This window comes from Lepidochelys kempii, chromosome 3 (assembly GCF_965140285.1).
Source record: "Lepidochelys kempii isolate rLepKem1 chromosome 3, rLepKem1.hap1, whole genome shotgun sequence".
In the NCBI taxonomy this organism is placed as follows: domain Eukaryota; kingdom Metazoa; phylum Chordata; order Testudines; family Cheloniidae; genus Lepidochelys; species Lepidochelys kempii.
This window is the reverse complement of record NC_136382.1, coordinates 63101279-63126547: the sequence shown is the minus strand read 5'-3', so window position 1 is coordinate 63126547 and position 25269 is coordinate 63101279. Positions and strand designations below refer to the sequence as shown.

The window sequence follows — 25269 nt, the reverse complement described above, 5'->3', positions numbered from 1 at the left end:
CTTCCCCATTTGCCACTGCAGGCACAATGGTAAATTAAAAATACACAACTCCCTGGGTTTGGGTGTGGAGAGGCAGGGCTGCCATCAGCAGCCTTGCTACAAAAGTTTTTTGTCTGATTTCCAGCCTTCCACATTTTGGAGAACATAACTGTTCTTGTTGTGCCTGATGGACAAAGGAAGATGTTATTCCAAGCTGCTGGTGGGGAAACCTGCAGTTTATGCAACAGACGTATTCATACTGTAGTGACTGAACAGTGCATCTTTGAGTGGAGTGAGCTTGTCAACTACTGAGGTATCCCTGGAAAATACACTTCCCTTCAGTGTGACTACCTATCTGGAGTTGCTGCTTCAGGAAAAGTTTGCAGCTTTCAACACCTGGGATTGGATCAGAAATCATGAGGGAATCAACAGGATGCTCCATTAGCTTCCACATGGTTTACTCAGTTCTGCATGTCTGCATGCAGCCAGAACTCCCCACCTCCAGCACATTTTTGGACAAAATTTCAAACTGCAGTCATATTTGGGACAAATGATTTTGTCACCTGTGGACTGAAATGGACTAGATTTGTGAATGGAACACATTTTCCCAAACACATACACAGAGTTCACTGTTTCCAGGCAGCTGGATAGACCATAGAATGGTTACAGAGCAGCATACTTACAGGCGTGGCAATGTAAAGTTATTAGTTTTAAGAAACAGGAATGGCCTTAGCAAAAATCTTTGCCTTGCCAGTAAAGATACACTTTAAGGTTGTTCTTTACTGTTTGCATGTCCTGGTCACCGGACACTGCTGGCATACAATCTGCCATGGGTGGATACATGCTGCTAGCTGGGCATCTCAAAACTTTTGCATTGATTCATAGAGTGGAAGTCCCTCCCATTACTGTATTAATAAACATTAAAATGGAACCAGAAACTTACTGGGCTCAGGGCCAGCTTCTTTCTCATCTGCCTGCTGCAGGCTGCACTGTGGGCTGTTCCTCAGGGGATCATCAAACAGCTCCTCCAAGTATGGACCCCAAATTTGCTGCTGCTTCTGCTTCAAAGCCTGCTCTGGAACCACTTTCAGCACAGACTGACTTCATTGTCCTCATTCAATGCCTGCTGCTTGCCCCCTGTGGCCAGCAGGGCACCATCCATGGTCATCATGCACCACCATTGGCTCCATGCTAGGAGCAGTGCCAAGTACCTGGTCAAACTCCTCATAAAATGGGCATGGGAAGGTCACCAAGGGAAGGTCATGCCTGACTAATCTAATCGCCTTTTATGATGAGATTACTGGTTCTGTGGATGAAGGGAAGGCAGTGGATGTATTGTTTCTTGACTTTAGCAAAGCTTTTGACACGGTCTCCCACAGTATTCTTGTCAGCAAGTTAAGGAAGTATGGGCTGGATGAATGCACTACAAGGTGGGTAGAAAGCTGGCTAGATTGTCGGGCTCAACGGGTAGTGATCAATGGCTCCATATCTAGTTGGCAGCCGGTATCAAGTGGAGTACCCCAAGGGTCGGTCCTGGGGCCAATTTTGTTCAATATCTTCATAAATGATCTGGAGGATGGTGTGGATTGCACTCTCAGCAAATTTGCGGATGATACTAAACTGGGAGGAGTGGTAGATACGCTGGAGGGGAGGGATAGGATACAGAAGGACCTAGACAAATTGGAGGACTGGGCCAAAAGAAATCTGATGAGGTTCAATAAGGATAAGTGCAGGGTCCTGCACTTAGGACGGAAGAACCCAATGCACAGCTACAGACTAGGGACCGAATGGCTAGGCAGCAGTTCTGCGGAAAAGGACCTAGGGGTGACAGTGGACGAGAAGCTGGATATGAGTCAGCAGTGTGCCCTTGTTGCCAAGAAGGCCAATGGCATTTTGGGATGTATAAGTAGGGGCATAGCGAGCAGATCGAGGGACGTGATCATTCCCCTCTATTCGACATTGGTGAGGCCTCATCTGGAGTACTGTGTCCAGTTTTGGGACCCACACTTCAAGAAGGATGTGGATAAATTGGAGAGAGTCCAGCGAAGGGCAACAAAAATGATTAGGGGACTGGAACACATGAGTTATGAGGAGAGGCTGAGGGAGCTGGGATTGTTTAGCCTGCAGAAGAGAAGAATGAGGGGGGATTTGATAGCTGCTTTCAACTACCTGAAAGGGGGTTCCAAAGAGGATGGCTCTAGACTGTTCTCAATGGTAGCAGATGACAGAACGAGGAGTAATGGTCTCAAGTTGCAGTGGGGGAGGTTTAGATTGGATATTAGGAAAAACTTTTTCACTAAGAGGGTGGTGAAACACTGGAATGCGTTACCTAGGGAGGTGGTAGAATCTCCTTCCTTAGAGGTTTTTAAGGTCAGGCTTGACAAAGCCTTGGCTGGGATGATTTAACTGGGAATTGGTCCTGCTTTGAGCAGGGGGTTGGACTAGATGACCTTCTGGGGTTCCTTCCAACCCTGATATTCTATGATTCTATGATTTTGGCAAGTTCTTCAAGGTGTGGTTCTAGTCCTTGGTTTTCTGGTACTCAGTCTTGAGCTGTTTAATGCTCTCCCTGAGCTGGTACCTAGTCTGGTAAATTTCAAAAGCTGCCAGCTCCTTCACTATTTGTTGGTATGTGTGGTCATTCCTGGTAAAAAATCCACAGTTTTTCTCGGATTCACTGACATCTGGGTGTGCTCTCATGGCCATGAAGCTGTACACTTTGCAAAAGGCTTGTTCTGTTCAATCTCCATTGCAAACACAGACGATTCTGTGATGGTGTGTTTGCATCTCAGTGGTCAGAAAACAATGGAAGGATTAATGCTGACTAGCATTCTTGGGCTAGTGAGGACAAAGGAAGCTGACCCATGGGATTGTTTATGGGATACTTTTGAAGGACTCCCAGGACTAGACTCGAGTGGTGTGGGTCTACACTGCAAAGCAATAGGGCTCAAACCATGGGTCAAGTCTTGACCAGGGCTCAGACCCTGAAGCCCCACAGGGTCTGAGCCCTGGGTTAGCACAATTTGTGTGTGGACATAAGAGGGTTAGGCTTGAGCCAGAGTCTGGGCCCAGGCTTACACTGCAGTGTAGACATACCGTTTGTGTGTTTCATGAAGATGGCTCTTATATAACCATTACAGCAACTCTAACTTGGAATATGGTACTATTCCATACCAACTATTTGAAAATAGTTATCAAGCCCAAATTTAACCTAATAGAATTAATTATTTCCTGTTTATTATTCTCAACACTAGAAAATGTGATCCAATGATAATTCAATATGTTCTCTGCTAGTTTGAAAGGCAAGGGCTGGATCTGATTCCCACTGAAGTCAACGGCATACGTCCCATTAACTTAAATGGTGTAGGATCAAATCCTGGGAGCACTAGGGAACACCTTGCATTGCTCTGTATATCTCTGATCAGTTCAGGAGCAGAACCAGTACCCTTCGGAAAGAGCCATGTCCATTCATACTTTGCCAGAAGGACAGTCAGTCATGGGGAAATGCTATCAGGATCACCTAGACGCATAGAAGATTAGAATTGGAAGAGATCTCAGGAGGTCATCTAGTCCAACCCCCTGCTCAAAGCAGGACCAATCCCCAATTAAATCATCCTAGGCAGGGCTTTGTCAAGCCAAGCCTTAAAAACCTCTAAGGATGGAGATTCCAGCACCTCCCTAGATAACCCATTCCAGTGCTTCACCACCCACCTAGTGAAATAGTTTTTCCTAATATCCAATCTAGACCTCCCCCACTACAACTTGAGGCCATTGCTCCTTGTTCTGTCATCTACCACCACGGAGAACAGCCTAGCTCCACCCTCTTTGGTACCCCCCTTCAGGTAGTCGAAGGCTGCTATCAAATCCCCCCTCACTCTTCTCTTCTACAGACTATATAAGCCCAGTTCCCTCAGCCTCGCCTCGTAAGTCATGTGCCTCAGCCCCCTAATCATTTTCATTGCCCTCCGCTGGACTTTCTCCAATTTGTCCACATCCTTTTCTGTTGTGGGGGGCCTAAAACTGAACTCAGTACTCCAGATATGGCCTCACTTCCCTTGATCTGCTGGCAATGCTCCTACTAATGTCACACTGTATCAGCTAGTGGCATCAAATGCTTCAAAATTCTTTCAGATTTGGTTTTTAAAACAGCACTGCTAAGGTGCAAATTTTGTTAGTTTGTGTATCGTTTTAGAGATGTCTGCTGTACTTAAAATATATCTATGCTTTCTTTAAAGTTCCATTTACTGTTTTGTTTGGTTACTTGTTCTTTCGGGGGAGAGGGGAGAACCCTGTATCTGCAAATATCTCCAACAGGAAATTCAACCCACACTTTTAAATTTGATTCTAGACAGTGTGTCTAATTTAAATAAATTAACCCAAAGCATAAGATAATGTAAAACAATGTATGTTGCTTTTTCATCATCCTTTTTCTGTAGGTGCTAGATTGCTTTTCATTAATATATTTACATGCCACAAGGCCATCATATATCTGGGCAAACTTTTTACATGATTTTGATTAAAGAACATTTAATTAAATGACATTTTCTTCCAAAATAGGAGGCAAAATTACAAAATACTCTAAAGCCCTAGTACTCAACTTTGGGGTTAGGTCCACAAGTTTCAATAGGTCATGAGAGATTGTCAGTGGGGATGCAACCAAAACTTCCATCTGTTCATTTGAAAGCTGCCCATTCCTCACTTTCCTCTGTTATTTTTCCCACACTGAGCTCATAGCCAGGGGAAGATGCTATTTAAGTATGATGTTCAGCTTCTTCTTTTTTTAAAGGGTATAATAAAATGCCTAGTCAATAGAGGAATGATTGATGGAACTTTTTAGGTGTATTACAAAAGCAATCTGAGAAGATTTTTCCATCTGTCTAAACTACACTTTCCAGTGGGCAACATTTCTCAATATGATATCCTCTGAGAGGAGAACAAAATGTTCTGCTACACTTTGGTACAAGAAAGGATTTCCCACTTGCCTAATTGCGGAACATCCTTGGTTCTGTGGCTTGGTTTAAAGTTAGGTATGGAAATGTTTGATCTGAATACCCCCAAAATGGTTTGTATCAAGAGCTAAAGTTACCATCTCAGGCTCCATCGATATTTTAATGCAGTATACTTTTAAATGTATTATTTCTTCCGCACAGTTAGGGTCTTGAGCATTCTTTCTTTCTCCCAGTTATGTCTAGATCCATCCAGAAATATCTGTACACAGGGCTGCAGATGCCCACAGTGACATACAGCCTTGTTCTGATCCATCTGTTGGACAAAGACAAACATTGCTGGGGAAAAATGGATCCACATGCAGGAATTATGGAGCTGCTTAATAGGGAGAGATGTTGGAAATGAAGGTGCACCACAGCTCCCTCTTCTGGACTCCCAATGAGGCAACTGTATATCAAAATATTAGGAAAGGAGGCAACAGTATAAATGGATGAATCCTGCAGCTAAGGTTGCCAACTTTCTAACTGCAGAAAACTGAACTTCCTTCCTCTGCCCCTTTCATGAGGCCCTGCCCCTCCCCCACCCCTTCTCTGAGGCCCCACCCCCTGCTCACTCCATCCCCCCTTCTTCCGTCGCTCACTCTCCCCCACCTCGCTCCACTCGCTCATTTTCACTAAGCAGGGGTTGGGGGTGGGGGAGGGCTCCGGCTGGAGGTGTGGGCTCTGGGATGGGCCAGGGATGAGGGGGTTGGGGTCAGGAGGGAGCTCTGGGCTGGGGGTTGGGGTGAGGAAGGAGGTGTGGGCTCCGGGAGGGAGTTTGGCTGTGGGAGGGGGTTCCGAGCTGGGGCAGGGGGTAGGAGCGCAAGAGAGGGTTCGGGGTGCGAGCTCCAGGCGTCGCTGAACTCAGGCTCTCTCTTGATTACTTGTCAAAGGAAAGACTCATCTGTGCACTGGACCCCTCCCCTCTCCTGGGCTGAGCTCTGTTTTGGAGCAGTCAGCCAGGCAATCTTCTCCTTCAGGCAACACCACCCTTTTACAATATGTTTCCATTGCTCACCATGACAATTCTGTCTTAATTGTAGCGTTGTTGCCATGTCATTGGTCACTTAAGATCTGACCAAGATTTATTGAAGTCAATGAAAAGAAATACTGATTTCAGAGGGCTTTGGATCTGGCACTTAGATTGTAAGCTCTTTAGAAAGGGCATTCCTTTTTTTTTTTATCATGTGTGTTTATAGCATCCAGCACAATCACTAGGGACTTGACAAATACATAATAATACCAGGGAAGAACTTGCCCTCCATGGCTCTGTGCATTCCCTCTGAAGCATCTGGCACCAGTCACTGTCAGAAGACAGGATGCATGGCTAGATGGACCATTGGTCTGAACCAGCATGGCCATTCTTATGGATGGATGGATGGATCTAGACTGTTCTCAGTGGTAGCAGATGACAGAACGAGGAGTAATGGTCTCAAGCTGCAGTGGGGGAGGTTTAGGTTGGATATTAGGAAAAACTTTTTCACTAGGAGGGTGGTGAAACACTGAAATGCGTTACCTAGGGAGGTGGTGGAATCTCCTTCCTTAGAAGTTTTTAAGGTCAGGCTTGACAAAGCCCTGGCTGGGATGATTTAGTTGGGGATTGGCCCTGCTTTGAGCAGGGGGTTGGACTAGATGACTTCCTGAGGTCCCTTCCAACCCTGATATTCTATGATTCTTATGTTCCTCCAAGTAAATGCTTCTATGTTGTCTTTTCTTTAATAAAATAAATATCAGTACCAGTACCATGCACTCATGAGAAACCTTAAAGTAGTAAGCTAGCTATCTACAGTGATGTGGAAGGAAAAATCAGCAAGGAAATGAACTGAAGTCAGTAGAAGTTCTGTGTGCTGATAGCTTGCAGGTTTAAACCGCTAAGCTGTAAATTTCCAACACACTTATAAACAGCTGGTGAAATTACTATTTTAAAAATCTGAAATATATTTTACAATATGTTTTATTTACTTGTTCTGTTAACTGCTTTACGTTTAGAAAATAATCATACAAAGGAATTGCTCTGATCCAGTATAGCAATGGTCCCCCTGGTCTGGAGTCCTGTCTCTGAGAGTTTGTCAGATATGTCACAGAAAGGTGAAGAATTTCATAAAAACTTCCCCACAGGGAAATTTTTTTCCCTAGCCCTCACCATTTAATAGTTAGGCACTGCCTGCTGTATTGGTGACATGTTACAAGCAAAGCTTCTTCACATGTTCCCTCGCCCTCCAAGAAGTTACTTTTTATTTTTCACTAGCCAAGACTTCATTCCACTGCCCACCTCTACTGTCCTTCTGGTTTTCCTTGGTAACTGTGGGGACTTCAGAGCCCCTGTAAGGGAAACAGTTTATTATTACAGCAGAAAACACTGATGTCTACTGGGAGTTCTAATGCACTATAGTTCTACTCTGCTTAAGCCACCGCACAGAAAGTAGAAAGGGAGTTGGGAACTTAAAAGGGAGAGAAAATGTAATGTGAAATCTTAAGTGTAGTTCTGAGGACTGTAGGTATTTGGGATAATGAGGAATTATTGGCGAGTGTATTAGTTATAGAAGAAAAATGGCCTTAAATTAGTCAAAGCCTCTGTTCACCTACTGCACTATCTCAGTATATTCTCAATGTCTATTTTTGTTTCTTTTTTTTCTTTTTTTAGTGCAAGATTACTTGGCAATAGCACAACACATCAGTTGAAAATTTTTAAAGCTTTGAAACCTCTGAAAAGGCATCTAGTGTATATTTTGGGCATGTATTTCAGCAGATTTCTTTGATGCATCCTTTTCTCAGCTGGAGAACATGGGAAGTTTAGTTTAATATATAATGCAATTTCATCATCCTCACAATAAATCTATAACATTAATCAAACTATAAAAGGCAATTGCATCATTTAGACATGTGAATGTGATCTTGAAGTCCCTTAATTCTAGTAACTGGAGTCCCCATACTCCTGAAATCTATCTCACAGGAGGGAGAACACTAGTATTGACTACTCATTCCCTATTCCTGAATATTCAGATACATACATACAACAGTAGAAGGCATTTTAATATTGTTGAACAGAAATAATGATTCCATTCCCTTTTTCCGCAAACCAAACTGATTATTTGTGCCAGGATACTAAAGAAATGCCCATTTTTAATGTTTGTAAAGCAATAATTATTGGCTTTATGCAAGTATTTATTGGGCTTCCATACATCTTGTAATGCTAATTGCTCACTATATCTTCCAGATGTTGCTTTTTCATTTGTTTTCTTGCAAAAGGGTTGTTTATTGGTTACTACTTGATCTGTTTGTGTTCTGAGTCAGTAGAGACCAGGGTCATCTTGGAATGGCTTTTGTCTCACCCTGCCCTGCTCAACAGCAGCAAAGGTGCATGGATTAGTTACTGTTGAAGGCTTTCACCCATATTTATTTCTGAGGGGTAAAGGAAGGCTGGTCCTGTGATTATAGGAAGGGCCTGGGACTCAGGAGATCCGGGTTCATATCCCAGGGTTGCTGCAGGATTCCTGTGTTGTTGGAATTATTAATAACTAAGGCTACGTTTTGGTCACAGGTATTTTTAGTAAAAGTCATGGACAGGTCACGGGCAGTAAACAAAAATTCACAGCTTGTGACCTGTCCATGTCTTTTACTATAAACCCCTGACTAAAACTTGAGGGGGGGTTGGCCCTGGGGGCACTGCAGGTGCTAGGGGGTGGCCCTGGGGGCACCATTGGTGCTGTGGGGAGGAGTTGGCAGGGCTGGGGCAGACTCCATACCCAGCTTCTGGGAAACGGCGACCTCCAGCTCCTAGCTCCATATGCTGCCTCCGCTCTGCCCCAAGCCCTGGTTCTGCAGCTCCCATTGGTTTGGACCTGCAGCCAATGGGAGCTGCAGGGGCGGTGCCTGCAGGCAGGTGCAGCACATGGAGCTAGGAGCTGACCATTTGGGCAAGCAATCCCATCATGCTGAGCACCAAGGCAGGGTGGGTGTGCCCATGCAAATGAGATCAGCTCCTGAAGTTCTTTTCCACAGCTCACCACTAGAGGTCAAGAGAGAGCTCATCCAGACTCTGCTTACATACAAAATCAAGTATTCAAAAATAAGCATTCAGTGATTATGTTTGTTACTGAACATTGGCTGTGCAAGATATGTAATTGGGTACAGAAGGACCATCTATTGCTAGCAGACATCCCTTAGTTCTGAAAGTGTACTGATATGTATGAGAGAGGAGAGGGAAGGCATTGTGGGGGCATTTGATTAATGTAATTTTAATTGGACTTTCCTGCCTCATTGATTTGATTTTGCTCCATCAAGCTCAAGCTGCTTAAATACAGAAGTAGCCAATGCACCTACTATGACTGGCAAATACACTGTTTGCAAATTACAAGAATTGTCATTATGTGTATGAACAAATAATTATTACACAAATGCTTTTAACTTCTACAAAAATGAAAGCAGACAAGTGAAACCCAATGCTCAGTAATAAAAGCTCATCTTTGCATGCTTGTTTAGGATACTTGATTTTGTATGGCTCATTTTTTACTGCAATTTTCACTTTGATTTATTCTTAAATTAAAGTTTGTATAATATTCTGCCAGTGGTTTTCCAAGTTGGAATTTCAATGCACTGTACTATATTTCTCATGTGATGCCCTCTGGTCATGTAAACATTGTGTGATGCACTATTTGGTTTGAGTAGCAAAACTGAAAAACAACTATCCAGTGTATCAATAAGGCCTGGAAGGGAAACAAAACTACAATAAAACTAGCTTATATTACTATTCATAACTTTGCAAAGATTCCAGAATGTTTAAGAATACCATGATATATATAGGTTTCAGAGTAACAGCCGTGTTAGTCTGTATTCGCAAAAAGAAAAGGAGTACTTGTGGCACCTTAGAGACTAACCAATTTATTTGAGCATAAGCTTTCGTGAGCTACAGCTCACTTCATCGGATGCATACTGTGGAAAATACAGAAGATGTTTTTATACACACAGATCATGAAAAAATGGGTGTTTATCACTACAAAAGGTTTTCTCTCCCCCCACCCTACTCTCCTGCTGGTAATAGTTTATCTAAAGTGATCACTCTCCTTACAATGCTTTAGATAAGCTATTACCAGCAGGAGAGTAGGGTGGGGGGAGAGAAAACCTTTTGTAGTGATAAACACCCATTTTTTCATGATCTGTGTGTATAAAAACATCTTCTGTATTTTCCACAGTATGCATCCGATGAAGTGAGCTGTAGCTCACGAAAGCTTATGCTCAAATAAATTGGTTAGTCTCTAAGGTGCCACAAGTACTCCTTTTCTTTTTATGATATATACAGTAAATATAGAATTTAATTCTAAAAGAACATTGAAAGCTTAGAATGCTTAATAAAACAAATTAAATGTACTTAACTGTAGAAGTAATCATCTTGGTAATTTAGTCCTGATAGCTTTATTTTTAGCAAATATCAGTGAAATCTGGCAGATGTGACATTCTTATAGAATAATTTCATAACCATGCTATGAGTTGGAACTTATTTTCACATATAATTCATCATATGCATATCTGCTAGGGCTGTCAATTAACTGCAGTGAACTCACTCAATTAACTCTAAAAAATTAATCATGATTAAAAAAATTAATTGTGATTAATAACAGTTTTAATCACACTATTAATAATAGAATACCAATTGAAATGTATTATAAATATTTTGGATGTCTTTCTGCACTCAAATATATTGATTTCATTTACAACACAGAATACAAAGTGTACAGTGCTCATTTTATATTTGCACTGTAAAAAAGATAAACAAAAGAAATAGTCGGTTTCAGAGTAGTAGCCGTGTTAGTCTGTATTCGCAAAAAGAAAAGGAGTACTAGTGGCACCTTAGAGACTAACCAATTTATCTAAGCATAAGCTTTTGTGAGCTACAGCTCACTTCAAAAGAAACAGTATTTTTCAATTCACCTCATACAAGTATTGTAGTGCAATCTCTTTAACGTGAAAGTGCAACTTACAGATGTAGACTTTTTTTGTTACATAACAGCACTCAAAAATAAAACAATGTAAAATTTCAGTGCTTACAAATCCATTCAGTCCTACTTCTTGTTCAGCCAATCGCTAAGGCAAACAAGTTTGTTTACATTTATGGGAGATAATGCTGCCTGCTTCTTATGTACAATGTCACCTGAAACTGAGAACAGGTATATGCATGGCACTTTTGTACCCAGCACTGCAAGGTATTTATGTGCCAGATATCCTAAACATTCATATGCCCCTTCATGCTTCAGCCACCATTCCTGAGGACATGTTTCCATGCTGATGACGCTTGTTAAAAAAAAAAAGGTGTTAATTAAATTATTACTGAACTCTGAGGGGGAGAATTGTATGTCTCGTGCTCTGTGTTTTACCTGCATTGTGCCATATATTTCATGTTATAGCAGTCTCTGATGATGACCCAGCACATGTTGTTTGTTTTAAGAATACTTTTTCACTACAAATTTGACAAAACGCAAAGGAGGTACTAATGTGAGATTTCTAAAGATAGCTACAGCTCTTGACCCAAGATTTAAGAATCTCAGGTGCCTTCCAAAATCTGAGAGGGACAAGATGTGGAGCATGCTTTCAGAAATCTTAAAAGAGCAACACTCCAATGCGGAAACTACAGAACCTGAATCTCTTTTTTGGTGGGTCAACCTTCTGCTGGTGGCATTTGACTCAGATGATGAAAATGAACATGCATAGGTCTGTATTGCTTTGGATCGTTATCAAACAGAACCTGTCAACAGCATGGACATGGACGCATGTCCTCTGGAATGGTGGTCGAAGCATGAAGGGAGATATGAATGTTTAGTGCATCTCACATATAAATATCTTGCATCACTGGATACAACAGTGCCATGTGAACACCTGTTCTCACTTTCAGGTGACATTATAAATGAGAATCAGGCACATGGGCAGCGGGTATAATAGGCCAGGGGAGGCTGCCGCAGCTGCTGGATGCCCAATTGCAGGTTTGGCAGGGGAAATTTTGGCTTTATTACGTCCCATGCAGGTTCTGGGGTGCCTGAGGAGATAATATGTGCTATTCAGCTTCCTGGGTTCATCTGTAACCTCCCTGGGCTCTAAAGAATTTACGAATGCCTCCTCAGCTACCCTGGCACCTCCATGGGGCATATCAAAAGGTTCTTTTTTGGGAAGAGATGCTGCAGCTTTTCCAAGATGGCTTGGGGTCTGGGAAGGGGAGGGGAGGCATGCCGTGGCTGCAGCTAGCCCAGGGCTTCTGTGGGAGGAGGGCAGGGGTTTGTTGCTCTGGCTGCGGGGTGGGGTATCTTGGGGCTCTGGTTACAGGGGGCAGGCGGAAAGGGAAGAGCTGGGGGCTAGCCTCCCTGAGGGGGGGGCTCCACCCGCCACTCATGAACAGGCATTATATCCCACAAATGTAAACAAATTTGTTTGTCTGAGAGATTGGCTGAACAAGAAGTAGGACTGAGTGGACTTGTAAGTGCTGAAGATCTACATTGTTTTATTTTTCAGTGCATTTGTTCTTTTTTACATAATTCTACGTTTGTAAATTCAACTTTCATGATAGAAATTGCACTAAGTATTTGTATTATGTGAATTGAAATACTATTTCTTTTGATTCTTTTTTACACTGCAAGTATTTGTAATCAAAAATAAATTTAAAGTGAGCACTATACACTTTGTAGTCTGTGTTGTAATTGAAATCAATATATTTGAAAATGTAGAAATAATCCAAAAATATTTAAATAAATGGTATTCTATTATTATTTAACAACGTGATTAATCACATAATTAATCATGATTAATTTTTTTAATAACTTGACAGCCCTAATATCTGCAAAAATTAAATTTAAGAATTGTGTCTACACAATACTATATATGCATGAGTAGGTATGTAACTGTATAACGTAAGTGTTACTATATTGCTTCTTTATAGGCTTTCTTACTTTATGAAGCAGCTACCATACCAAAAACATGCTCAGATCTCCAGTAGCTAACTTTCTCTCTACAATTGGAACTGAATTTGTATGTTAGTTTATCTGAGTTTCTACCCCAGCAGCACTACCTACAGGGAGCCCCTACCACTTCCCCACCACTGTCCATGGACACCTGCAAGGGGGGAGTCTCATGCAACAGGGATGAGGATTTTGTGGATGAGGAAGATGAGGAGGAGGAGATTGAGGATAGCGCACAGCAGACAAGTGGAGAATCCCTTCTCCCCGGCAGCCAGGAACTGTTCATCACCCTGGAGCCGATACCCTCCCAAGGTGTGCTGCCGGACCATGAAGCCAGAGAAGGCATCTCTGGTGAGTGTACCTTTGTAAATATAATACAGGGTTTAAAAGCAAGCACGTTTAATGATTAATTTGCCCTGAAGACTTGAGATGCATTTGTGGCCAGTATAGCTACTGGAAAAGTCTGTTAATGTGTCTGGGGATGGAGTGGAAATCCTCCAGGGACATCTCCATGAAGCTCTCTCTGTGTTAGCCTCAGGAGAGTGATATCACTCATGGTCACCTGGTTGAATTACGGGAAATTTGTTTAAGGGGACATTCAGAGGTGCCCGTTCCTGCTGGGCTGTTTGCCTTTGGCTGAAAATAAATCATCCCCACTGTTAGCCACGCAGTGGGTGGAGGTCTGTTCATGCTGAGCTGTTCACGTTTGGCTGACAGGGATCTTCCCTGATACTAGCCACGCTGGGGGCGAGAGGGCTGAAGCGATCAACCCAGAGAATTGGGTTGTGCTGCGCATTCACCCTAAAACCGCAGGCCCTCCTTTTAAATGGCCAACCCAACAGGCTTTGCTTAGTATGGAAAAGGAGGGTGCTGCTGTTTGAAACCGTTCCCACATGTTATGAAGGTAGAAGAAGCCGAAACCCTTTGCCTTACCATGGCTGCCTGCAAGCCGAATTCTGTTGCCCAGCTGAGCGTGTGTGATGTCTCACACCAAACCGGCAGGCACTCAATATAAGAGGCAAAATGCGACCTTGTACCAAAAGCACATGTGCTATGTAATGTGAATCGCTTGATTCAGTGTGAAATAGTCTTCGCTTTGTTCTCTAAAATGTATCTTTTTAAATACTACTCTCCCTTTTTTTCCTCCCACAGCTGAAAATGTTTCTACGCTCTCCCTATCATCTCCGTCCCAGAGGCTAGTGCAGATTAGAAGGTAAAAAAAAGGTACTCACGATGAAATGTTCTCAGAGCTCATGCAGTCCTCCCACACTGAAAGAGCTCAGCAGAATGCGTGGAGGCAAACAATGGCAGAGTCCAGGAAAGTGTTAATTGAATGCGATGAGAGGAGGCAGGATGCAATGCTGAGGCTAATAGAGGAGCAAAGTGACATGCTCAGGCATCTGGTGGAGCTGCAGGAAAGGCAGCAGGAGCACAGACCACTGCTGCAGCCCCTGTATAACCAGCTGCCCTACTCTCCAAGTTCCATATCCTCCTCACCCAGATGCCCAAGAACAAGGGGGGAGGCTATGGGCACCCAGCCACTCCACCCCAGAGGATTGCCCAAGCAACAGAAGGCTGGCATTCAATAAATTTTGAACTGTAGTGTGGCTTTGTTCTTCCTGCCTCCCCTCATCCACCACCCCACCTGGTGCTTCCCTCCTCACCCACCCCTCCCAGGCTACCGTGTGAGTTTTCCCCCTATTTGTGTGATGAATTAATAAAGAATGCATGATTTTGAAACAATAATGACTCTATTGCCTCTGAAAGCGTGATTGAAGGGGGGAGGACGGTTGGCTTACAGGGAAGTAGAGTCAACCAAGGGGGCTGGTTTTCATCAAGGAGAAACAAACAGAACTGTCACACTGTAGCCTGGCCAGTCATGAAACTGGTTTTCAAAGTTTCTCTGATGCTCAGGGCATCCAGCTGTGCTCTTCTAATCGCCCTGGTGTCTGGCTGTGCATAATGGGCCACCAGGTGATTTGCCTCAACCTCCCACCCTGCCATCTCCCCCTTACTCTCACAGATATTGTGGAGCACACAGTAAGCAGCAATAACAATGGGAATATTGGTTTCACTGAGGTCTAATCTAGTCAGTAAACTGCGCCAGCGAGCTTTTAAACGTCCAAATGCACATTCTACCATCATTCTTCACTTGCTCAGCCTATAGTTGAACTGCTCTGTACTACTGTCCAGGGTGCCTGTGTATGGCTTCATGAGCCATGGCATTTAGGGGGAGGCTGGGTCCCCAAGGATAACTATAGGCATTTCAACATCGCCAATGGTAATTTTCTGGTCTGGGAAGTAAGTTCCTTCCAGCAGCTGTTCAAACAGACCAGAGTTCCTGAAGATGTGAGTGTCATGCACCTTTCCCGGCCATCCCACGTTGATGTCGGTGAAATGTCCCTTATGATCCACCAGTGCTTGCAGCATCATTGAAAGGTACCTCTTGAGGTTTACATACTGGCTGCCAAGGTGGTCCAGTCTCAAGATAGGGATATGGGTTCCGTCTATCGCCTCACCACAATTAGGGAACCCCATTGCAGCAAAGCCATCCACTATGACCTGCACATTTCCCAGAGTCACTACCCTTGATAGCAGCAGCTCAGTGATTGCATTGGCTACTTGGATCACAGCAGCCCCCACAGTAGATTTACCCACTCCAAATTGGTTCGCGACTGATCGGTAGCTGTCTGGCATTGCAAGCTTCCACAGGGCTATCACCACTCGCTTGTGACCTGTGAGGGCTGCTCTCATCTTGGCATTCTTGCACTTCAGGTTAGCGGAAAGCAAGTCACAAAGTTCCATGAAAGTGCCCTTACGCATGCGAAAGTTTCGCAGCCACTGGGAATCGTCCCAGACCAGCAACACTATGCAGTCCCACCAGTCTGTGCTTGTTTCCCATGCCCAGAATCAGCGTTCCATGGCAGGAACCTGCCCCATTACCACCATGATGTCCAAATTGCCAGAGCCCGTGCTTTGAGGGAAGTGTGTGTCCATGTCCTCATCGCTATCGTGAGCACGCTGTCGTCGCCTCCTCGCCTGCTTTTGCAGGTTCTGCACATACTGCAGGATAATGTGCGAGGTGTTTACAATGCTCACAATAGTGGCAGTGAGCTGAGCAGGCTCCATGCTTGCTGTGATATGTTGTCTGCAGGAGAGCAGAGTTGCAGTGGATGACGACGGATGCCACGAGAATAGATATTTATACAGAACGACGAGAGGACCTGTGGGGTGGATTCATTGCACCAGGGGAGCAGAATTGCAATGGAAGCAGTGCATGATAATGACAGTTAACAGTCCTACTGCACTGTCTGCTGACAGCAGTATGGCATCTTCCCAGAAAAAAGGCACGAAATGATTGTCTGCCGTTGCTTTCACGGAGGAAGGGACGACTGACAATATGTACCCAAAACCACTCGCAACAATTTTTTTGCCCCATCAGGCATTGGGAGCTCAACCCAGAATTCCAATGGGCAGCGGAGACTGAGGAAACTATGGGATAGCTACCCACAGTGCAACGCTCCAAAAGTCGACGCTAGCCATGGTACTGTGGATGCATTCCGCTGACTTAATGAGCTTAGTGGGGACACACACAATCAACTGTATAAAATCACTTCCTAAAAATCGACTTCTATAAATTCGACCTAATTTCGTAGTGTAGACATACCCTTAGAGACAAACAAATTTATTTGGGCATTAGCTTTCGTGGGCTAGAACCCACTTCATCAGATGTACAAAGTAGAAGATACAGAAGCAGGTATAAATACATGAAAGGATGTTGGTTGCTTTACCAAGTCTAACGAGATAACTCAATTAACAGCAGGATACCAAGGGAGGAGAAATAACTTTTGAAGTGGTAAGAGAGTGGCCCATTACAGACAGTTGACAAGAAGGTGTGCGTAACAGTTGGGAGAAATTAGTATTGGGGAAACTAAGTTTAGGTTTTGTAATGACCCAAAGTGGCAATTCTGCAACAAAAAACTTCAAAAACAGACTCCAACGTGAAGCTGCAGAACTGGAATTAATTTGCAAACTAGATACCATCAGATTAGGCCTGAATAAAGACTGGAAGTGGTTGGGTCATTACTAAACCTAAACTTAATTTCCCCAATACTAATTTCTCCCTACTGTTACTCACACCTTCTTGTCTACTTCATACATCTGATGAAGTGGGTTCGAGCCCACAAAAGCTTATCCCAAATAAATTTGTTAGTCTCTAAGGTGCCACAAGGACTCTTCAGTTTTTTTGCTGATACAGACTAAGACGGCTACCACTGAAACCTGTAGTCAAAAGAGTCCCCAGTTCAGCTCAGTGAGGGTGGCTAAGGCCATTTGAAGTCAATGGGGTTTGAATTAGTACTGTGGTTCTCAAGCACATGGCAGACACACAAACTCTTTATTTTTTTAAAAAGTAAAAATACCAGCATGCCTTTAACCAGAGTATTTTATAAAGCTGTTTTTTATTATTTTATTTAAAAAGCAAGGCATTTATTTCCATTAACTTTTACAAATATTTCAGCTTTTGTTGTAAAGCAGATCTCTTTTCTCAAAACCCCAGCCCCTCAAAACACTTGATTATTTAAAAGTCATACAAACTTTGAGGATGCCATGGGGTCTCTGCAAACACTTCTATTTAAATCCAGGACAGGTCCTGACAACAAGATGGGCTACCCCCAAATGCTGTTTTATGTAAACCCCATGCAGACCAACAGACAGACACAAAGCTCTGTTACTGTTTAATAGCATTCACCCTTTCCCCAGGTATCCCATTTTTCCTCCAGCATTGATCCATGTAAATATTCTACATGCACAGTATCATTTAATTTTACTCTTTTCACTGTATACAAACTTTTAGGTCATGTGTACACTAGCGGTACCGTACATTATGGTGCTGTAGCGATGCTGACATAACTCAGCCTACAGTGTCAGAAGGGGTTTTTCCATCAGTGTAGGACCATCACCTGCCTGAAAATGGTAGCTAGGTCAATGGAAGCATTCTTCCTTCGACCTAGCTGCGTTTACATTGGGGGTTAGTTTGGCATAGCTACCATGCTCAGGAATGTGGATTTTTCACAGCCCGGAGTGCTAGACCTGTGTCAACCTAAATTTTAAGTGTAGTGCAGGCTTAGTGTTTGAGGTAGGTTGTCCACAGATTATACATGGTTGTAGAATACTACTGATGAATGTGCTGGACTATGACCTGTCCCAACCGTGTTCACATAACACACCCTCCTCAGACCACTGATCCATAAAAATCACACTTCACACAGAGTCATTATTAATTTGTAAATATATATTTGTAAATATGTAAATATTTGTAAAAGCTACCAGCTTTTATTATATTTTACATTACCAGTAGAGCTGGTTGGGAATTTTCCATCACCCTGATTTTTTTGATGAAATATGGAATTTCTGGAAAACTGAAATTTTCCTTGGGAAAACTGAAACAAAATATTTTGGACTGATGACCTGACTCAAACATACCATTTGCTGAAATACAGTTTCTCCTCCAACTGAGTTGCATGGTGCCTGGAAGATGTGGTCCAACCCAGGAGCCCAGCTCATAGGAGAGAATGGGGCATGAGATGCCCAAACTACAGCTCCTATAAGGCGATGCAGCCCCACAGCAAAATGCAGTTAAATGTTGGACTGACTGGAAGGAAAATATTTCAGATCAGTTCAACAAAACAAAATGAAACATCTTTTATTCAGGAATATAGAATTGTTTCATTTGGACCAAAAGTGCCAAAACAAAATGTTTCACTAAATTTTTTGGAACATTTCGTTCATTCTGCAAAAATTTTTGATATTTCAACTTTTTGTCCTGACTTGGGACAAAAACAAATGATGAAATATGGGAATTTTCCATGGGATAGAAATTCTGGTTTCTGCACAGATCTACTAATATTTTGTCAACTCATCATCCTCTTACTAAATCCTTTTAGATATCTGACAAGCAATACTTTTCTGAAGCAAGGTTTTGTAATTTCTTGTGCAGAGCATAGGGTCCACACACAACATTAAGTATTTAGCTTTTGGTCTGATTATCTTATTTAACATCCTAGCAGAATCTTTACAGAAGCATTTTTCAAATTATTTATCAACAGCAGTTCTTGAGTTAAATTTTCCTGGGGTTAGCACAGGCATTTGAGCACATACCCCATTGTAATAATAGCATTTAATACACTTTCCATATGCAGCTCAAAACAAATGCCCATGATCTTGCAGATCTCATCCTTTGAAGTCCAGTTCACACTGTCATGATGGCTATGGCCCAGTGCAGCTAAGACACAGCCTTCACACTCCTCAAACATCTTCTCTATAAGACCATGTCTACGCTACAGTCTTTGATCAAGGCAAGTTATGTTGGCATAAAGCCACTGCTGTTACTATATCACTCATGCATGTTCATACTTGACTATTTGCATTGGTGTTGCATGTATTGACCAGGAGTGCTTGTGTCAATGCACAGTGCTAGGCACTGTGGGTAGGTATCCCAACTCACCACCATCCAGTGCACTCTTTTGGGAAGTTTTGACACTGGATGGTAGGGCAGAAATGAGTTGCATAGGGGTGACTGGGAGCAAGGGGTAAACTGTCTGCATCCCACAGTGTCATCCATATCCCATAATCATAGAATCATAGAATTGGAAGGGACCTCAAGAGGTTATCTAGTCCAGTCCCCTGCACTCATGGCAGGACTAAGTATTATCCAGACCATTCCTGACAGGTGTTTGTCTAACCTGCTCTTAAAAATCTGCAGTGATGGAGATTCCACAACTTCCCTAGGCAATTTATTCCAGTGCTTAACCACCCTGACAGTTAGGAAGTTTTTCCTAATGTCCAACCTAAACCACCCTTGCTTCAATTTAAGCCCATTGCTTCTGTCCTATCCTCAGAGGCTAAGAAGAACAAGTTTTCTCCCTCCTCCTTGTAACAACCTTTTCTGTACTTGAAAACTGTTATGTCCCCTCTCAGTCTTCTCTTCTCCAAACTAAACAATCCAATTTTTTCAATTTTCCCTCATAGGTCATGTTTTCTAGACTTTTAATAATTTTTGTTATTCTTCTCTGGACTTTCTCCAGTTTATTCACATCTTTCTTGAAATGTGGCACCCAGAATGGACGCAGTACTCCAGTTGAGGCCTAATTAGCGCGGAGTAGAGCAGAAGAATTCCTTCCTGTGTTTTACTTACAACACTCCTGCTAATACATCCCAGAATGATGTTTGCTTTTTTTGCAAGTGTTACACTGTTGACTCATATTTAGCTTGTGGTCCACTATAACCCCCAGATCCCTTTCCTCAGTACTCCTTCCTAGTCAGTCATTTCCCATTTTATATGTGTGCAACTGATTGTTCCTTCCTAAATGGAGTACTTTGCATTTGTCCTTATTGAATTTCATCCTATTTACTTCAGACCATTTCTCCAGTTTGTGCAGATCATTTTGAATTTTAATCCTATCCTCCAAAGAACTTGCAACCCCTCTCAGCTTGGTATCATCCGCAAACTTCATAAGTGTGGTCTCTATACCATTATCTAAATAATTGATGAAGATATTGAACAGAATCGGACCCAGAATTGATCCCTGCAGGACCCCACTTATTATGCCCTTCCAGCATGACTGTAACCACTTATAACTACTCTCTGGGAATGGTTTTCCAACTAGTTTTGCACCCACCTTATAGTAGCTCCATCTAGGTTGCATTTCCCTAGTTTGTTTATGAGAAGATCATTTGAGACAATATCAAAAGCTTTCCTAATGTCAAGATATACCACGTCTACCACTTCCCCGCATCCACAAAGCGTGTTACCCTGTTAGAGAAAGCTATCAGGTTGGTTTGACACAATTTGTTCTTGACTAATCCATGCTGACTGTTACTTATCACCTTATTATCTTCTAGATGTTTGCAAATTGATTGCTTAATTATTTGCTCCATTATCTTTACGGGTACAGAAGTTAAGATGACTGGTCTGCAATTCCCCGGGTTGTCCTTATTTCCCTTTTCATAGATGGGCACTATATTTGCCCTTTTCCAGTCTTCTGGAATCTCTCTTGTCTTCCATGACTTTTCAAAGATAATTGCTAATGGCTCAGATATCTCCTCAGTCAGCTCCTTGAGTATTCTAGGATGCATTTAATCAGGCCCTGGTGACTTGAAAACATCTAACTTGTCTAAGTAATTTTTAACTTGTTCTTTTCCTATTTTAGTGTCTGATCTTACCTCATTTTCACTGGTATTCACTATGTTAGACATCCAATTGCCTCCAACCTTCTTGGTGAAAACCGAAACAAAGAAGTAATTAAGCACCTGTGCCATTTCCACATTTTCTGTTACTACTTTTTCCGCCTCATTGAGTAACAGGCCTACCCTGTCCTTGGTCTTCATGCCTTTCTTAAAAATCCCATGAATGTGTGCAGCCTGCCTTGCTGTCCGCCATCTCAGACAGAAGCATGGAACCTGCACAGCTCTGCACTACTGTCATGAGCATTGCAAGCACAGGACACCTGACCCTCCAAATCTGCAGTCCCACAAAAGAACTTCATCACTGGTGAACATGACGATTTCTTGGAGGACAGGTGAAAACCTAATTCAAGGCTGTTGGTGGTATCCACAGAGCAGCTGCAGACAGTGGAGTGCCACTTCTGGGCCAGAGAAATGAGCACTGACTGGTGGGATCACATTATAATGCAGGTTTGGGATGACGAGCAGTGGCTGCAGAGCTTTTGGATGCAAAAGGCCACATTCCTGGATCTGTGGGCCAAGCTCACCCCAGCCCTCCAGCTCAGGGGCACCAGAATGAGAGCTGCACTGACAGTGGAGAAGTGAGTGATGATCGTACTGTGGAAACTTGCAATGCTGGATTGCTATCAGTCAGCGAGAAATCATTTTGGAATTGGAAAATCCACTGCAGGGGCTGTTAATGATCTCCTGCTATGCAGGACTGTGATTCTCAGCAATGAGCAGGACATAGTGGGTGGATCTGCAGCAACAGGGTCCTGAATTACAGTGGAGAGAGTCAGTGTGTACATCTCTGTTTTGGCACCAGCTCACCTTGCTCCAGAGTACAGCAACAGAAAGAGCTACTTTTCTATGGTATTGCAAGCGCTGGTGGATCACCACAGAGACTTCACCAACGTCGATGTTAGCTAGTCAGGGAAGGTGCATGATGCTCACATCTTTCAGAACACAGGACTATTCAGAAAACTGCAAGCAGGGACTTTCTTTCCTAGCTGGTGGATTACCACTGGTGATATTGACCCAGCCTACCTGTGTTCCCCTGGCTCACGAAGCCACACACTGGCTACCTCAACAGCACCAAGGAAAGATTCATCTACCAATTCAGCAGATACAGAAAGCCAGCTAAATGTACTTTTGGTATATTGAAGGGACAATAGCATTGTAAATTCACAAGATTACAGCTCTCTGAGAAAAATATGCCAATGGTTATAGCTGCCTGCTTTGTCATGCATAATAATATCTGTGAGGCAAAGGGGGGAAAGTTGCCGCTGGGGTGGAGGTGGAGCAGCTGACTGCTGAGTTTGAGCAGCCAGACATAAGAGCTCAACATGGAGCTATACAGATCAGGGAAGCTGTGAACGAGCACTTTAGCTGTGTGCCACAGTAATGCGTTGTGGTGGACTGTGCTGTGCCTGTCTCTGCAATTTTGGGGCCTGTCAGGAATTGTGTGGGGCTTTATGTACATCTCTGAATATAACACTGTCAATGTACCTATTAATTTTGTATTGCTTGCTGTACATTTATGATTATTACACTGTGTTCGTCACTGACCCTATGAGTTGTGTCACATTGTACAATAATAAGTAAGTGGGTGCTTTCAGTACTGCTAAGTATCCAGCAGCATATGTTGGGAATTAATAAAGATGAATTACTTTTCAAAAATATAGAATTTTATTGAATAACAAAACCAGGGCAAAAAAGATCTGTGCAATTTAAAAGCAAATACATTCAAAACTTCATAAATTAACAGAACAGAACTTAACTGGGGAAAGAAAATTCATGTCCCTTTTGGCTACCCATACAGCACCCATGGCTCTCACAGATCAGTGGATGTGAAGTTGTGGTTGTCCCTCATGTCCCGTGGTGTGGAGTGGCAGGCAATGTGGCCCCTGAGGCCACATGCAATGTTGAGAGATGGTGTAAGGAAGTGCTAAAATGGAGTTCTCCGTAGACTGCAAAGGGAGGTGAGCCCATGACTGGTGAACTGGTAGGTATCATGTATTTCTGTACCAGATATGGACTGGCTACAGAGCTTGCTTGTACACATCAGATGAGTTCATCACAAGATCCCTAATGCACTGCCAGGTATAGCTGGTATTTTACACACAGTGCCACCTAGTGGCTGAACACTATAATAATACAGTTTATCATTCCATTACAGTAGGTCAACAAGAGTCTGCAGTATCTGTGTTTGCTGCTGGAGAAAGCCCATTGTGTCCTGCTGCATCTCCCTCGCCACTTCCTGCTGGGACTCCTGGGCCTTTGTCCTGTCTGCTCTTTCCTTCTCCAGACAGTTTGCAGTATTCACCCTCCAGACCTTCTTCTCATGGTCTGATCTTCTTTCTCCACCGTATCTGGCTTAGCGTTCCATAGGTGTGGAGGGGGAAACCCCTCGAGGCCACAACAGCAGCAGCTACACATAAAACACCCAGAGGTACCAATGTCAGTACAGTCACAATGGAAAGCAGAAGTTAAGGTTCAGAACTCCCTCCCTTGTTCCCCTGAAGTTTTAAACGAGACATGCTTATTGACACTTCTGCTTTGGAGTGCTTGTGCACAGCCCCATTCACAGCACCAGCCATGGTGAGTATGGCCCACCAGGGGTAAGGGAAATGAGGAGGGTTGCATTACTGTATGGGTGTAGGGCAATGGCACCGAATACTGTGAGATGGAACTACCACTATATGACCCACTCACTATCCACAATGCATACTGCAGGAATTGGACTTGGAGGTGGAACAAGGGGCAAGGCTTCTGAGCTCCTGCCCCTAACAGACTTGCAATGCCTGGGGTCCTACAGCCTGAGTGGTGGTAGCAACATTGAATCAGGCCCATTTTGTGTATTTAAAAACAAAAAAACTTTCCTTTAGAAAATTGTCCAGTGCTGCTTGATCTTCATTGCAATATATTTTTTCCCATTATTGGCGTAGATAGTTTTCACCGTATTTTAGCTGTTCATGTGTAGAGAAAGTTTTCCTAAATTGGCCTTTTTTGAATCCTTTGATGCTGGGAAGCAAGATTTCAAGGTATAATTCAAAATGTACTTCGCAGTAACTCTTTGTCGTCTATCCATTTCTTTCTTTACAGGACAGCATATAACTTAAGAAAATTATTCAAACCTTTCCCACCATATTTCATTTTATTCTAAAATATAAAGGCCAAATCTTGCCAATGTCACCAAATAGTCAGACCTCTAAATAGAATCACAGAATCGCTGTAAGGGACCTAGAGAGGTCATCTAGTCCAGTCCCCTGCACTCATAGCAGGGCTACATTTTACATTTTATTTGTATTATTTTAATGTGAATTTAGTATTTGTGGAGGTTGCTGGACGAACAGCACTGGAGGGAGCAGACTCCTTTTAATCCTCTGAATAAAAGCCAATGTGGCACAAGCTAACCTGGAGGGACAAAGTCCTGGACTGGAGAAGGCACTGGACTCATGAGCACACATTAGCGTCTCTCATTCTATCTTTGTCCTTCCTATTGCATATTTTTGATCTCTTTTTGATCACCCCCCCGCAAAAGACCTTAAACCTGCAAGTGGCTTCTTGTCCCCACGTGGAGCCCCAATTAAGTCAGTTGCAGAGTTGGGGATAGAAGTGTCTAGGACCTCGTGTTATTTATTAATTGATTTAGATTTATAAAATTCCAATCTATACTCATTCATTCCATGCTGTGCATGCTACTACATAAATACTACATAATGGATGGCCCATTTGAGGTTAATAAATACTAAGTGGCAATAATAAAAATGCAATAAAATAAAATATTCCAAAAGTAGTCTCAGTATGGAGTTTATATAAAGCCAAAGCTATTTATGTTAAAATAACAATGTACACTCTGCATCCTTAAGTGTATGCTTAGATGTGTATGATAAGAGAGTGGTCACTTTGGATGGGCTATTACCAGCAGCAGAGTGAGTTTGTGGGGGGGGGGCGGAGGGTGAGAAAACCTGGATTTGTGCTGGAAATGGCCCAACTTGATGATCACTTTAGATAAGCTATTACCAGCAGGACAGTGGGGTGGGAGGAGGTATTGTTTCATGGTCTCCGTGTGTATATAATGTCTTCTGCAGTTTCCACGGTATGCATCCGATGAAGTGAGCTGTAGCTCACGAAAGCTC

The 25269-nt window shown here is 43.0% G+C and overlaps 1 protein-coding gene across 3 annotated transcripts in view; it reads left to right on the top strand.

Moving 5' to 3' along the window:
- The window catches only part of LOC144930410 (uncharacterized), a 45577-nt gene extending 30950 nt beyond the window's left edge, over positions 1-14627 (top strand). For 2 of the 3 annotated variants that reach the window (XM_078852123.1, XM_078852121.1), the window contains 2 exons: positions 13006-13255; positions 14057-14627. In XM_078852123.1, the coding sequence (XP_078708249.1) occupies positions 13006-13255; positions 14057-14121 (315 nt within the window). In that variant the 3' untranslated portion in view covers positions 14122-14627. The remainder of the gene's footprint in view (positions 1-13005; positions 13256-14056) is intronic. The other variant, XM_078852122.1, reaches the window with a different exon arrangement.
- Positions 14628-25269: the final 10642 nt, after the last annotated feature.